Source organism: Apodemus sylvaticus, chromosome 6 (assembly GCF_947179515.1).
Source record: "Apodemus sylvaticus chromosome 6, mApoSyl1.1, whole genome shotgun sequence".
NCBI lineage: Eukaryota > Metazoa > Chordata > Mammalia > Rodentia > Muridae > Apodemus > Apodemus sylvaticus.
The window spans coordinates 49,838,355-49,853,135 of record NC_067477.1 but is presented as its reverse complement, the minus strand read 5'-3'; the positions used below and the strand labels follow the sequence as shown (position 1 = coordinate 49,853,135).

At 42.0% G+C, this 14,781-nt stretch overlaps 1 protein-coding gene across 1 annotated transcript; it reads right to left on the bottom strand.

The window, feature by feature from the left end:
- Positions 1-1,136: 1,136 nt before the first annotated feature.
- Positions 1,137-13,612, bottom strand: LOC127687905 (dehydrogenase/reductase SDR family member 7-like). The gene is given in 6 exon segments (XM_052186722.1): positions 1,137-1,251; positions 1,253-1,344; positions 1,957-2,139; positions 4,442-4,681; positions 5,506-5,612; positions 13,468-13,612. Coding segments are annotated over 6 exon segments (873 nt in total). The 5' UTR covers positions 13,604-13,612.
- Between the last annotated feature and the right edge of the window lie 1,169 nt (positions 13,613-14,781).

Genomic DNA, 14,781 nt, shown 5'->3' with positions numbered 1-14,781 from the left:
GACTACCAGCCCAGGGATGGTACCACCCACAAGGAGCCCTCCTCCCTTGATCATTAATTGAGAAAATGTCCCACAGTTGGATCTCATGGAGGCACTTCCCCAACTGAAGCTCCTTTCTCTGTTTTAACTCCAGCCTGTGTCAAGTTAACACACAAAACCAGCCATACACCAGCTATATAGTAACTATGGTTTTTAGTGGTTGTAGTTTTTAGTGGAGAGATAGCTTAACAGTTAAAAGCACTTGCTGTTCTTCCATAAGACCAGAATTTGGATCCTAGCACCCACATCAGGAGACTTCACGGGTACCCACAGACAGGTAACAGATACACATACATGAAAATATACAAATACATAAGTGAAAATAAATTTCAGAAAATGCTTGTCACAAAGCACACAGAGGAAACAACTTCAGAAATGAAAACAATACCCAGCAATGGCCTTTCTTATATATAACTATAATAAGAGATTTTAAGCTTAACTCATTAACATTTGCTGTGATGTGAATTTATAAAACTTTTTTTTTTCAGAAACAGGTAGTATTCCCCATTCAGTGTTGTAGTAAGCCTTGTTCCCTTCACATCTGGGTTGGGCAAAGTGCTTTGGGGCCAAGAGAGACGAAATAAGGACTGCACTATGTGTGCATGCACACATGGTGCACGCGTGCACACTCGTGTGTGTGTGTGTGTGTGTGTGTGTGTGTGTGTGTGTGTACATTGCCTTAGTGTGGTGGATTGTTCTGGGCATTCAAACACTCAATGGCTGAGGTGCTCCTATCCCCAGGAGAAGTAGAAAGGAGGGGAAGTATCCCTTTAAGGAAGTGAATCCTGAGCAAAGATGGAAGGCTGGATAGGAGACGATGGAAAGAAAAGAAAAGAAAGTTTTCTGAAACTTGCTCTCTCAGTCAATAAGTATAGAAAGAAGAAAACATTGCTTGCATGTAAAACTACTACACCACCTAGACCAGTGTCAATTTATGGTAAGTTGTCAGTTACATATGATGATAGGATATTGCTTGTGTATTTTTTGGTATTATATGTGAGCTGGGTCTGGAAGTTAGCAAAAACTACCCTAAAGCATTTGAAGATTTGTATTTCCATGCAAGATGAACATAGACTACTGGAAAACAAGTAAGTCACTCATACCATGGTAATCCTAAAGTGTTCCATACTTTTCTTCCATAGCATCCTTGAAATTATCCAGTCCCAGATTGCCACATATGCCCAAAACAAGGCAGGCTGACAAGCTATCCATGGCCTCCAGATCATTGGCTATGGAGACAAGCATTAGCTGGGCACAGCGGCTTGTTGCCATCTTGGGAAACTTCTGAGTTTTAGGCCATCTGGTCTAAAAAATGTTTAAAGGAAAAGGGTGCTGAAGATTTATCAAGCTTTTTTAAAAACAGAAATGTTATGTTAAGGAGCCAGTGGGACCCGTGCAATATGGAGCCTCGCACCCATTACAAGTTTCTACAGGTGCTAGCGGGCATCATAAACTTCCATGTTCCACCGAGCCTCATCGGAGTCATGCACACACCAGTGGAGACATATTAACTGAACATGAATTGAACATGAATGATCAATGCTCCTCATGTTCTTTACCACAGCACCTAATAACTGTTATCATTTCAAAAGCCATATGAAAATCTCACAAAAATGAAACCCCACCCACTGGTGGTGATGAGATAGAAGAAGATAAAAAGGGACTTTATTATCAGCCACAGAATTATTGTACAGCAGTGGACAGGGTGGTCAACTTGGCACTGACACTGTAGCGATTTCATTAGACTTATAAAAACTGGATACCAAACAATGCCAGCTAATGTTAACAGGTCTCGTAACAAGAGTGGCTATGTGGCTAATTTGTAAGTACTTCTGACAGAAGTTCTTATCTATATAATTCAACACTGTGGGATAAATAGTAAAACACCCCAACTATCTTCCAGTTAAAAATATTTACCTTAATGACTTCTGTAGTAAAATAATTCTGGAAAATATTAGAATGCACAGCTGCCAGACAAACGGCAGACAATGTTATACCTGGTAGTCCCAAAGTTCGATTCGGAGTGTGTTGCGTTACAAATGGCAGACAATGTTATACCTGGTAGTCCCAAAGTTCGATTCGGAGTGCATTGACAAACCCCTAATAGGCAATAAAAGAAGAAAGGAAGGAGAAAAGTTTAAGTACAGGTCTCCTTTCATCTCAGCCCCTCGTGATTTGAGGAACTGTATTCTAGAATGCTCGAGTGGACCTTGTGTGCACAAACCATAAACACAGGCAACCCAAGCAGGTCCTCGCAGATCTGGCCAGACCCCAGGGGCTCGATGGACGCTAGCAGCAGCTTCTGCCATCAATGCTTCTATGGGAGGAAAGCACCAAGCAGGAACCAGACTCACCTCTGAAGACCCCCATACACCCTTCCTGTCTAGTCTCCACGTCTCCATTCTACAAATGTATATGTTTTACAGAGGATCCCTGGTAGCAGTGGAGAGGCATCTTCATTCCCAGGATAGATTAAAAAATGAAATTAAAAAAAAATGGGCAAAAGGCAGAAAACAACAACAACAACAAACAAACAAACAAACAAGGGAAAAAGAACTGATGGGAATTTGTTTAAATGCTTTGTCTTAATTTGACTCTCCAAAGCCATACTTCCAGATGTTGAGGGTCCCTGCCCCCAGCTGGCTTTGAGTGGTAATAAAGAATTGCCATACAGCCAATGGTTGACAGAGAGACGGAGGCAGGACTTTTAGGTTGCATGGCCAAGGGGCCAAGGGGAAGAAGGAGGAGAAGAGGAGAATCACCATGAGGCAGAGAGATCAGATTGAAGAGCTGCACGAAAGAAATCATCCAGCAATGTGGGTAGAGAGGGAATGCAGTCGTACAGGGATGCTGCCTAGAAGGTAACAGGACAGCAAAACTAAAATATAGACTTAGAAGATGTTAAGCCAGGAATACTGGAGAGGAGTGTGCGCTAGCTGTGGGGAGGTTTAGAAGTGCCCAGCCACTGAGTTAGTCAAAGCATATCAAAATTAACTGGTGCATGTGTGTGTGTGTGTGTCTGTAAACACACACACACACACACACACACACACACGCATCATTAGTGAATCCAGAGCTCTTGAGCAGGTGCAGCACACAAGTTACCTTCCAGGAACCAAAACTGATTAACTAACTCACCACTACACAGAACTTTACAACAACTACCATAGATAAGTTCATTTGCTGGGATTACAGGCATGTGCCACCACCGCCCAGCCTTTCCTAGGTTTTCTATGTCCAGAGTTGTTTTCCTTTGTGATTTCTTTATTGTCTCTACTTCCATTTTTAGATCCTGGAGTATTTTGTTCAATTTCTTCACCTGTTTGTTGTATTTTCATCTAATTCTTTAAGGGGGTTATTTATGTCCTTAAAGTCCTCTATCAGTATCATGAGCTGTGATTTTTAAATCCAAATCTTGCTTTTCTGGTGTATCCAGAACTTGCTGTTGTGGGAGAGCTGGGTTCGGATGATGCCATATTGCCTTTGTTTCTGTGGGTAAGGTTCTTGAGTTTGCCTTTCGCTATCTGGTTATCTCTGGTGTTAGTTGGTCCTGCTGTCTCTGGCTGGAGCTTGTTCCTCCTCTGGGCCTGCATGCTTGTCTCAGCACCCCTGGGAGACCAGCTTTCCCCTGGCACAGAGGGCTGTGGTTCAGTCCAGCTCCTAAGTGCAGATGGAGCCAGGAAAGACCCCATCCCAGCTGCTCTGCCACTCCTGTGCTCCCTGCACTCCTGGCTATACCACCTTGGACAATCACCAGAGAGAAAATGGGGAGCTCTCTTCCAACCCCAGGAGTCAAATCACTCCCTGGAGACTCGATCTCCTTTGGCAGGACCTCTGCACAGATGGCTGTGGAGCAGCCCACCACCCGGGTGCAGATGGATCCCTGAAGGACCCCGTCCAAGCTGCTCTGTAACTCCTGTGCTCCCTGCACTCCTGGCCGCACCTGCCTTGGATAGTCACCAGAGAGAAAATCCTTAATTTTCCTTTTTTTTTTTTTCATGAACAGAGTCCATGTTTTCTTGGAAGGGATACAGAGCCCAGAACCAATCATCAGGGACTCTCAAAAATAGAATAAGAGCCGAGAAAAAAGGGTAGACTCACAATTTGTCTTGCAAATGTAGCAATGGGCTAAGGCAAAAGACAATATATGCTTGCTAGATCAAAAATAATCTTTCTCCCCAGGATTCATCTCATGCAGGTACACAATTTTAAAAGATATGTTGAATAAGTAATAGTATGTGCAGCTCTGATAGTTTTGGTCATTTACTGGTACTGTACTCTCCAAGTTTTTCTCTTTCTGTAGCCCATTATCCCTTAACTCCAGAAACCTCATCCAGTGATGGACAGATACCTTATGCACCTTGCAGTTAATGCTAACAGGATTGAGTTGAAGCAGCCTTACCTGAAGAGCATGTTTGCTGGCCATGTACCCACTGCAAAGGGGACGGGGCACAACTCCTGAAAGACTGCTCATGATCACAGTCTTTCCTTGCTTTCTCTCCATCATATGAGGTAGAACACCCTTGGTCAATGACATTGTCCCTAAGTAGTTCACCTCTATTAGCACCTTGAAGACATCCAGCTTGGTATCCACAGCAAAGGAACAGTGGAATTCTCCACCATTGTTGACTAGAATGTCAATCTAATTAAATAAGTCAGAAAGAAGGTTCTTTAGAGATGGTCTATGAATGGGATTCCTAGTGATCAGTGGTTATGTTGTTAATTCAATGAATCGGTACAGCAATGTCACATTTCTCAAGTCAACAATAAGAAGATAAAATTAATTCAGGTTTGGGGATGCATGCCTTTAATCCCAGGACTTAGGCGGTAGAGGAAACTCTGTGAGTTTAAGGCCAGTCAGGATTCCATGACAGTTAGAGCTAAATACTGAGATCCTATCTTGAAACAAAACAAAACACAAGCAAACAAAAAAGAGGAGACAAAAATCAATAGAATTCACCTATTCAGTTTGATTAATAATTCACAAAAATACACCAAAATTTATAAATGTCAAAGTTGTGATGAATTGTTGGCCTTTTTCAAACTACAATAGGAATTTTGAGCTTAAAAGTTTAAAAGCTGGGCAATGGTGGTGCATGCCTGTAATCCCAGCACTCTGGGAGGCAGAGGCAGGCGGATTTCTGAGTTCGAGGCCAGCCTGGTCTACAGAGTGAGTTCCAGAACAGCCAGTGCTACACAGAGAAACCCTGTCTCGAAAAAAACCAAATCCAAAAAACAAAAAAGAAAAAGTTTAAAAAACAAACAACAACAAAAAAAAAAAAACACTAATAACCTAAAGTCCAAGACCCAGAGATCAAAATATTGCAGTGACAGACCTGATGCACTAATGCATCCCATGTGAATCACTTTCAATGAGTCACCACAGATAAGAATCTCTTTGGCAATTTTAACCAAAATGGGAAGAGTGATATAGTGCATATTCTATCAACAAAAATTGCTACTTACTCTTCCAAACTCCTGGAGAACAGCTTTGGTAGCAGTATCATGAGAACTTGTGTCAGCCAGGTCAAGGGGCAAAACCAGTATGTCTTTTTCTTTCATGTTACCATTCTCTGAATTAAGACACATCAGCACATTAGTGAGAAAGTCATGTTACAAGCCAATCAAACTCATCCCTGCTCTCATTAATTCTATCCCTGCACCTTTCAAAAGGCATGGAGAGATGTAGTGGGACTCATGAAAGAACTCTGGCAAAATCAAGATTATTATACAGCAAAACAAAACCACAAAAACAAAAAAACACACACACACACTCACAAAAAAAAAAACACAGCTTATTTAGAGGTATAGCTACATTTGTATTTTTTGTGAGCATTTTGAAATATGCTCACAAAATATCATTGCTATTCTTCCTTTTAATTTGGTCTGGCAACTGAACCCAGGATTTCATAACAACCAAGCAGTGCTTTACTGCAGTGCTAAATGCCATCAACACCCAACCCTTAGATGTTCTTTCACACAGTTCCAGAATCAGTGAGTGTCATTTATATCAGGTAGAGTTCAGAGTCTCTCCACCAGATTATATAGAAAGCAGACACTAAGAAGAAGATTTTATTATTTTGCAGAATTAGACATTGAACCTTTGGTCTTACCTGTGCTTGACAAGTGCTCTACCCTGAGCCACTTCTAAACCTTTAATGAAGTGACTTACAAAGAGCTCCCAGGAACTTAACCAACAACCATGGAGGGACCCATGGCTCCAGCTACATATGTCACTGAGGATGGCCTTTTCAGACATCAATGAAAGGAGAGGCCATTGGTCCTGTGAAGGCTCAATGCCTCAGTGTAGGGGAATATCAGGTCAGGAAAGTGGGGGAGGGGTTGGTAAGCAGGAGGAGGAGGCATGGAATATGGGGGGTTTGGAGGGGTAATGAGGAAAGGGGATAACATTTGAAATGTAAATAAAGCAAATATCTAATAAAAAAATAAAAATAAAATAAAAAATTCCAAATTTTAAATCCAGAGTTCTCCACGCAATAAACATATGATCTTGGGTGAGTGAGTTAAAAAAAAAAAAAAAGATTTTGTGTCAGGGAGCCAGGTAAACAGCTTAGTATGGACACAGGCTTACAGGCCCACAGGAGGAACAAGCTCCAGGCAGAGACAGCAAGACCAACTAGCACCAGAGATAACCAGATGGTGAAAGGTAAGCACAAGAACCCTACCAACAGAAACCAAGGCCACTTGGCAACATTAGAACCCAGTTCTCCCACCACAGCAAGTCCCAGATACCCCCAACACACCAGAAAAACAAGAGTTCCATTTAAAATCGTATCTCGCCCTGCAAAGCGGAGGATCCAGGCCTGAGGCCTCTGGCAGGAGCCTTCCAGTCTCCGCTTCGGGATCTGGAACAGCCTGGACCACAGGATCCAGTCCTGAGGCCTCTGGCAGGAGCCTTCTGGTCTCCGCTTCTGAATTGGGAACACCCTGGGCCACGGTGCCTTGTCTTCAGGCCATATAAGAGGCCAATTGTACACCCGGCTGGCCGGGAGAAAGCAGCATGCTCTGGTGAGTCTGGCCCTTCAGAGCGGAGGATCAAGTCCTGAGGCCTCTGGCAGGAGCCTTCCAATCTCTGCCTCTGAATCTGGAACAGCCTGGGCCACAGCACCCTGTCTCCAGGCAGTACAAAAGGCAAGCCGTACACCCGGAGGCCAGGTAGGAAGAGGCAGCTTGCACTGGTGAGTCCAGCATTGACAACAAGACCAACTAACACCAGTGAGAACTAGATGGCAAAAGGCAAATGTAGGAACGTTACTAACAGAAATCAAGGCAATATGGCAGCATCTGAACCCAATTCTCCATTAACAGCATGTCCTGGATACCCCCAAAACACCAAAAAAACAAGATTTGGATTTAAAATCACTGGTCATGATGCTGTTACAGGAACACATGAAGGACATAAATAAATCTCTTAAAAAAAATTCAGGAGAAAATGGATCAAAAGTTAGAAGCCCTTACAAGGGAAACACAAAAATCACTGAAAGAAATTCAGGAGAATACGGGTCAAAAGATAGAAGACAATAAGGAGAAAATGCAAAAATCACTTAAAACATACAGGAGACCTTTGGTCAACAGGCTGAGGTCATGAAAGAGGAAACACAAAAATCTCTTAAAGAACTACAGGAAAACACAAACAAGCAAGTGAAGGAGCTGAGCCAAACCATCCAGGATCTAAACTCAGTAGAAACAACTAAGAAATCGCAAAAGGAGACAACTTTGGAGATAGAAAACCTGGGGAAGAAATCAGGGGCCATAGATGCAAATATCAACAACAGAATACAAGAGATAGAAGAAAGAATCTCAGATGCTGAAGATACCATAGAAACCATGGACGCAACAGTTAAAGAAAATGCAAAATGCAAAAAGCTTGTAACCCAAAACATCCAGGAAATCCAGGACACAATGAGAAGACCAAACCTAAGGATTATAGGCATAGATGAGAGTGAAGACTTACAACTTAAAAGGCCAGCAAATATCTTCAATAAAATTATGGAAGAAAACTTCCCTGGCCTAAAGAGAGAGATGCCCATGAATATACAAGAAGCCTACAGAACTCCAAACAGACTGGATCAGAACAGAAATACCTCCTGTCACATAATAATCAAAGTCCCAAATGTACTAAAGTACCTCAAGTACAATATTGAAAAGATAAGGAGAAAGGGGGCAGCCTTGTCTGGTCCCTGATTTCAGTGGGATTGCTTCAAGTTTCTCTCCATTTAGTTTGATTCTGGCTACCGGTTTGCTGTATATTGCTTTAACGATGTTTAGGTATGGGCCTTGAATTCCTGTTCTTTCCAAGACTTTAAGCATGAAAGGATGCTGAATTTTGTCAAATGCTTTTTTAGCATCCAATGAGATGACCATGTGGTTTTTTTCTTTGAGTTTGTTTATGTAGTGGATTGCATTGATGGATTTCTGTATATTGAACCAACCCTGCATCCCTGGGATAAAGCCTACTTCATCGTGGTGGATGATCGTTTGGATGTGTTCTTGGATTCGGTTGGCAAGAATTTTATTGAGTATTTTTGCATCGATGTTCTTAAGGGAGATTGGTCTGAAGTTCTCTTTCTTTGTTGGATCTTTGTGTGGTTTTGGTATCAGCGTGATTGTGGCTTCATAGAAGGAACTGGGTAGGGTTCCTTCTGTTTCTATTTTGTGGAATAGTTTGAAGAGTATTGGTGTTAGGTCTTCTTTGAAGGTCTGATAGAATTCTGCACTGAAACCATCTGATCCTGTCCTTTTTTTGGTTGGAAGACTTTCTATGACCCCTTCTATTTCTTTAGGGGTTATGGGACTGTTTAGATGATCTATTTGGTCCTGATTTAATTTTGGTATTTGGTACCTGTCTAGGAAATTGTCCATTTCCTCCAGATTCTCCAGTTGTGTTGAGTATAGGCTTTTGTAGTAGGATCTGATGATTTTTTGGATTTCCTCAGTTTCTGTTGTAATATCTCCCTTTTCATTTCTAATTTTGTTAATTTGGATACTTTCTCTGTGCCCTTTGGTCAGTCTGGCTAAGGGTTTATCTATATTGTTGATTTTCTCAAAGAACCAGCTCCTGGACTCGTTGATTCTTTGTATGGTTCTCTTTGTTTCCACTTGATTGATTTTAGCCCTGAGTTTGATGATTTCCTGTCTTCTACTCCTCCTGGGTGAAATAGCTTCTTTTTGTTCCAGGGCTTTCAGGTGTGTCGTTAAGCTGCTAGTATATGCTCTCTCCATTTTCTTTTTGGAGGCACTCAGGGCTATGAGTTTTCCTCTTAGCACTGCTTTCATTGTGTCCCAAAGATTTGGGTATGTTGTGCCTTTATTTTCATTAAATTCTAAAAAATCTCTGATTTCTTTCTTTATTTCTTCTTTGGTCAAGGTGTCATTGAGTAGAGTATTGTTCAGCCTCCATGTGTATGTGGGCTTTCTGTTGTTTTTGTTGCTATTGAAAACCACTCTTACACCATAGTGATCTGATAGGAGGCATGGGATTAGTTTGATCTTCTTGTATTTGTTGAGGTCTGTCTTGTGACCAATTATATGGTCGATTTTGGAGAAGGTACCATGAGGTGCTGAGAAAAAGGTATATTCTTTTGCTTTAGGGTGAAATGTTCTATAAATATCAGTCAAATCCAATTGGTCCAAAGCTTCAATTAGTTTTACTGTGTCCCTGTTTAGTTTCTGTTTTCCTGATCAGTCCATTGAGGAGAGTGGAGTGTTGAAGTCCCCCACAATAATTGTGCTAGGTGCAATGTGTGCTTTGAGCTTTAGTAAAGTTTCTTTTACAAATGAGGGTGCCCTTGCATTTGGCGCATAGATGTTCAGAATTGAAAGTTCTTCTTGGTGGATTTTTCCTTTGACCAGCAAGAAGTGTCCCTCAGTGTCTCTTTTGATGACTTTAGGTTGAAAGTCAATTTTATCTGATATTAGAATGGCTACTCTGGCTCATTTCCCGAGACCATTGGCTTGTAAAATTGTCTTCCAGCCTTTTACTCTAAGGTAGTTTTTGTCTTTGACATTTAGGTGTGTTTCCTGTATGCAGCAAAATGTAGGGTCCTGTTTCCTTATCCAGTCTGTTAGTCTATGTCTTTTTATTGGGGAATTGAGTCCATTGATGTTAAGAGATATTGAGAAATAGAGATTATTACTTCCTGTCATTTTTGATGTTATTTTTATATTTGAGTGATTATCTTCTTTTGGGTTTGATGAAGGAAGGTTACTATCTTACTTTTTCCAGGGTGTAGTTTCCCTCCTTGTATTGGAGTTTTCCTCCTATTATTCTTTGTAGAGCTGGGTTTGTGGAAAGATATTGTGTAAATTTGGTTTTGTCATGGAATGTCTTGGTTTCTCCATCTATTGTGATTGAGAGTTTTGCTGGGTATAGTAGTCTTGGCTGACATTTGTGTTCTCTTAGAGTCTGCATGAGATCTGCCCAGGATCTTCTAGCTTTCATGGTCTCTGGTGAGAAGTCTGGTGTGATTCTGATAGGTCTTCCTTTATATGTTACTTGGCCTTTTTCTCTTACTGCCTTTAATATTCTTTCTTTGTTTAGTGCATTTGGGGTTTTAATTATTATGTGGCGAGAGGTATTTCTGCTCAGATCCAGTCTGTTTGGAGTTCTGTAGGCTTCTTGTATATTCATAGGCATCTCTCTCTTTAAGTTAGGAAAGTTTTCTTCCATAATTTTGTTGAAGATATTTGCTGGCCCTTTCAGTTGTAAATCTTCACTCTCATCTATACCTATAATCCTTAGGTTTGGTCTTCTCATTGTATCCTGGATTTCCTGGATGTTCTGGGATACAAGCTTTTTGCATTTTGCATTTTCTTTGACTGTTGAGTCAATGGTTTCTATGGTATCTTCGGCATCTGAAATTCTTTCTTCCATCTCTTGTATTCTGTTGTTTATATTTGCATCTATGGCCCCTGATTTCTTCTCAAGGTTTTCTATCTCCAAAGTTGTCTCCCTTTGTGATTTCTTAGTTGTTTCTACTTCTGTTTTTAGATCCAGGATGGTTTTGCTCAGTTCCATCATTTGTTTGTTTGTGTTTTCCTGTAATTCTTTAAGAGATTTTTGTGTTTACTCTTTCATGACTTCTGCCTCTTGACTCAAGTTCTCCTGCATTTCTTTAAGTTTTTTTTTGTGTTTCTTCTTTATTGGCTTCTATCTCTTGAGCCTTATTCTCCTGCATTTCTTTAAGTGATTTTTCTGTTTCCATTATACGGGTTTCTAGCTTATTCATGTTCCCCTGTATTTCTTTAAGAGATTCATTTATGTCCTTTTTGTGTTCTTCTAGCAGCATCATGATCAGTGATTTTAAATCCAAATCTCGTTTCTCTGGTGTGTTGGCATAACCAGGACTTGCTGATGTTGGAGAGTTTGGTTCAGATGCTGCCATATTGCCTAGATTTCTGTTAGTAGTGTTCCTGCGTTTGCCCTTTGCCATCTTGTTCTCTGGATTTAGTTGGTCTTGTCCCTGGCTGGTGTTTGGGCCTCCTGAGGGGCTCTGGGGCTATTACTGCAACACTATATGGCTGGGTTTCCCCTGTAGCAGATTGCTGATGTGCTGTCATCCTCTTGGGTGCCCTTGCAGCTCTAGTGTGCTTTGCCCCAGATTGTGTCTGTGAACCAGATGGAGCCCGTTTGCACCTTCAGGGAGTGCTGATGGTGTATCCTGCCGAGACCTTTTCCACATGCTGATCACTCTGCTGGGCAGCCGATCTCCCAACCAGGTTGGTGCACACAAGGCTAGCCTGGCTGCTCAGGCCCTGGGTCCAAGTAGAAGCCTGGGAGGCCAAGGTCCAAGCAAAGTTTCCCTCGGGCTATGACTGTTAATTGGGTCTGTCAGGTGGCCAGGATGGCGGGTGTGTGCACTTGCGCTCCCTGAAAGTGCCAGGAGAGTCTGCTGGGCTAACAACCTCCTGAACGGGTTGACACACAGATGGCCCTCCAAGCCGCCCAGTTCTTGGGGTCAGTCCAGGGCCTGTTGGGGCCTAGACCCCCGCTTTATTAGCCTCAGGCTATGCCTGTTAGCCGGCTTTGCCTGCGAGAGCTCTCTGGCGTCCTGTAGGCAAAATGGCGGCATGCACGCCTGGCGCGGGCAAAAAAACCTCCTGGCTGGGTTGGCACCCCGATGGCCCCCTGAACAGCCCAGGACCTGGGTGCAGGCCAACGCCCGTCGGGCTTAGACTCCCTCGATGTTGGCCTCGGGTTATGTTTGTGTACCTCAGTCTGTCCATCTCTCTGGAGTCCGAAACCAAGATGAAGGCAAGTCTCTCGTGACTGGCGGGAGGCAGAGTTCTGATGTGGCTTCTGTGAGGTGAAAGGCACCGTAAATCCGCAGGTGCTTGCAGCCCAGCTGGCCGGTGAAGGTCAGTGGTCGTGGGCGCAGGGCCTAACTGGACCCTGTGTCGCCTTGGTTCCACTGCTGATGGCCCTTCAGCTGGACCAGCCACTGCTGCACTGCCGCCACCTCCACCGCCTCCTCAAGTCTCTATAATCCCACTTTCAATCAATTTAGAATTATTCTTATGCCTACCATTTTATCTGTATAATTTCCATGGTAATCTTCAATTTTAACATGTTTTTCTATATATTTCTTCAATTTTATCAGAAATATTTTCCATGTAAATCATCAACTTTATCAGAAAATGTTTATAATTCCACTTTCAATTAAATTAGGAATACTTTTATTCCTACCATTATTATATCTATATAAAAATTTCCATAAATCTTCAATTTTAACATATTTCTCTACAATTATATCAGAAATATTTTCCATGTAACTCTTCAATTCTATCATAAAATGTTTCTATTTCGTTTTTCAATTAATTTTGCAATGTTTTTTATGTCTACCACTTTACTCTTTAATTTTCCATGAAAAATGTCAATTTTAACATATTTTTCTATATATCTCTTCTATTTTATCAGAAATATTTTCCACATAAATCTTCAACTTTATCATAAAATGTTTTTACTTCCTTTTTCAATAAAAGAACATGCTTTAAAAAAAAAAAAAAAAACAAGAGTAGAAAGGTAGCCAAAAGGTGTGGTGGTGCACACCTGTAATCCCAGAACTTGGGAGGCAGAGGCAGGCAGAGTTCTGAGTTCAAGGCCAGCCTGCTCTACAGAGTGAGTTCCAGGACAGCCAGGGCTACACAGAGAAACCCTGTCTCAAAAAAAACAAAAAACAAACAAAAAAAGGTAGCCAAAAAGAAGAAAAAGCCAACCAAACACGACTGCTTAAGAGGTGACAGAAGAGGAGGAGGAGGTCTGGGCAGTACGCATGCGCACACGGAGCCAGCAGAACTGCGAACTACCAACTGCATGCAGGACAATCCCGCCTTCCCTCTCTTCCAAGGTTGCTCCTAGTATGGAGTCTCACCCCGACGAAGCACAGCTGTTGTTGGGAACTGACTCACCCAGGCATCTTCTCTTCACCCGCTCCAGCTCCTGCACCCTTCGGGCTGACAGCACCAGAGACACCCTGAGTTTAGATAACTGGAAAGCCAGCTCCTCACCAATACCGCTTGATGCTCCAGTAACCCACACCACCATGCCAGGCAGTGCCTGTTCTGTGGAGAAAAGAGGAGAGTTGGCAGGAATATGCATGGGATAGTGACACTCAGATATCTCAGAGAAGCAAAACAGGAGGAGGGATGTGGTGTCCTGCACCTTTGATCTCAGCACCAGGAGGCAGAAGCAGGAGAATCTCTGTGAGTTCAAGGCCAATCTGACCTACACAGTGAATTCTAGAACAGGAACAGCAATGTAGAGAAACTCTGACTCACAACAACAACAACAAAAACTAAATAAACTTTAAACCATGTCATTAAATCTGACAGACCTACCATGTGGAATTTAACATTTCAAATCTCCTAAGACTTCCTTAAAAGCAAGATATTTTCCATCCACCCACTATTTTGAATATTTCAGAATTCTTGGTAAAATTTCCAGCCTTTATTCTAACTCCAGTGATTTCATTCTAAGACTTTATCTATATATTTGATTAAAAAAAATTAAAGGTTTTAAGTAGAAACTAATTGCCTGGACTCAATTTTCTTATGTCTTAAATGGGAGATTCAGATTAAATAATTGGATCCTTTCCAGTTTTGTTCTATTATTCCAATGTGTGTGTGTGTTTGTGTGTGTGTGTTACAGTTGTTGGTAAGGATCTGGGTTTACCAAATTCTGGTCAATGGTTTGATATGATCATCTTGCACTTAAAAGTAGTATTTTCTCATTTTGACAATTATATCTGATATCTGTTCAGAAAATACCATATTTTAAGCAAGCTCCAGAGAATGTACTGTCATCATAGGATGGTGTAGTAGTCTACACAACATGTACAGTACTGCTTAGAAGTGTGACTCATGGTCCCCAAGCATCTCTGTCCCTATAAAGACTGCCCAAATGGAATAGCAACTACACAAAGGCAGGCGGTGGTGCTGAGGAAGATGGTCACCAGGGTCTTTCTGAACCTTAGACCACAGTGCTGTGTAAGAAAAAGTCAGAGGTATGGGGACTCTGAGGTGTGGCTCAGCTAGTAGAATGCTTGTCTAGCAATCACTAGACCCTGGGTCCAATCCCTGCACAGCATAAGGTAGCCGTGGTGGCACACACTTACTAAGCCAGCAGGGACTTGAGATCATCCTCCTTAGACACACGATAAGCTTGAGGTTAGGCTGGCTACACAAAATGAACCTCTCCCCGCAGGCTAAGGGACAATCAAGGAA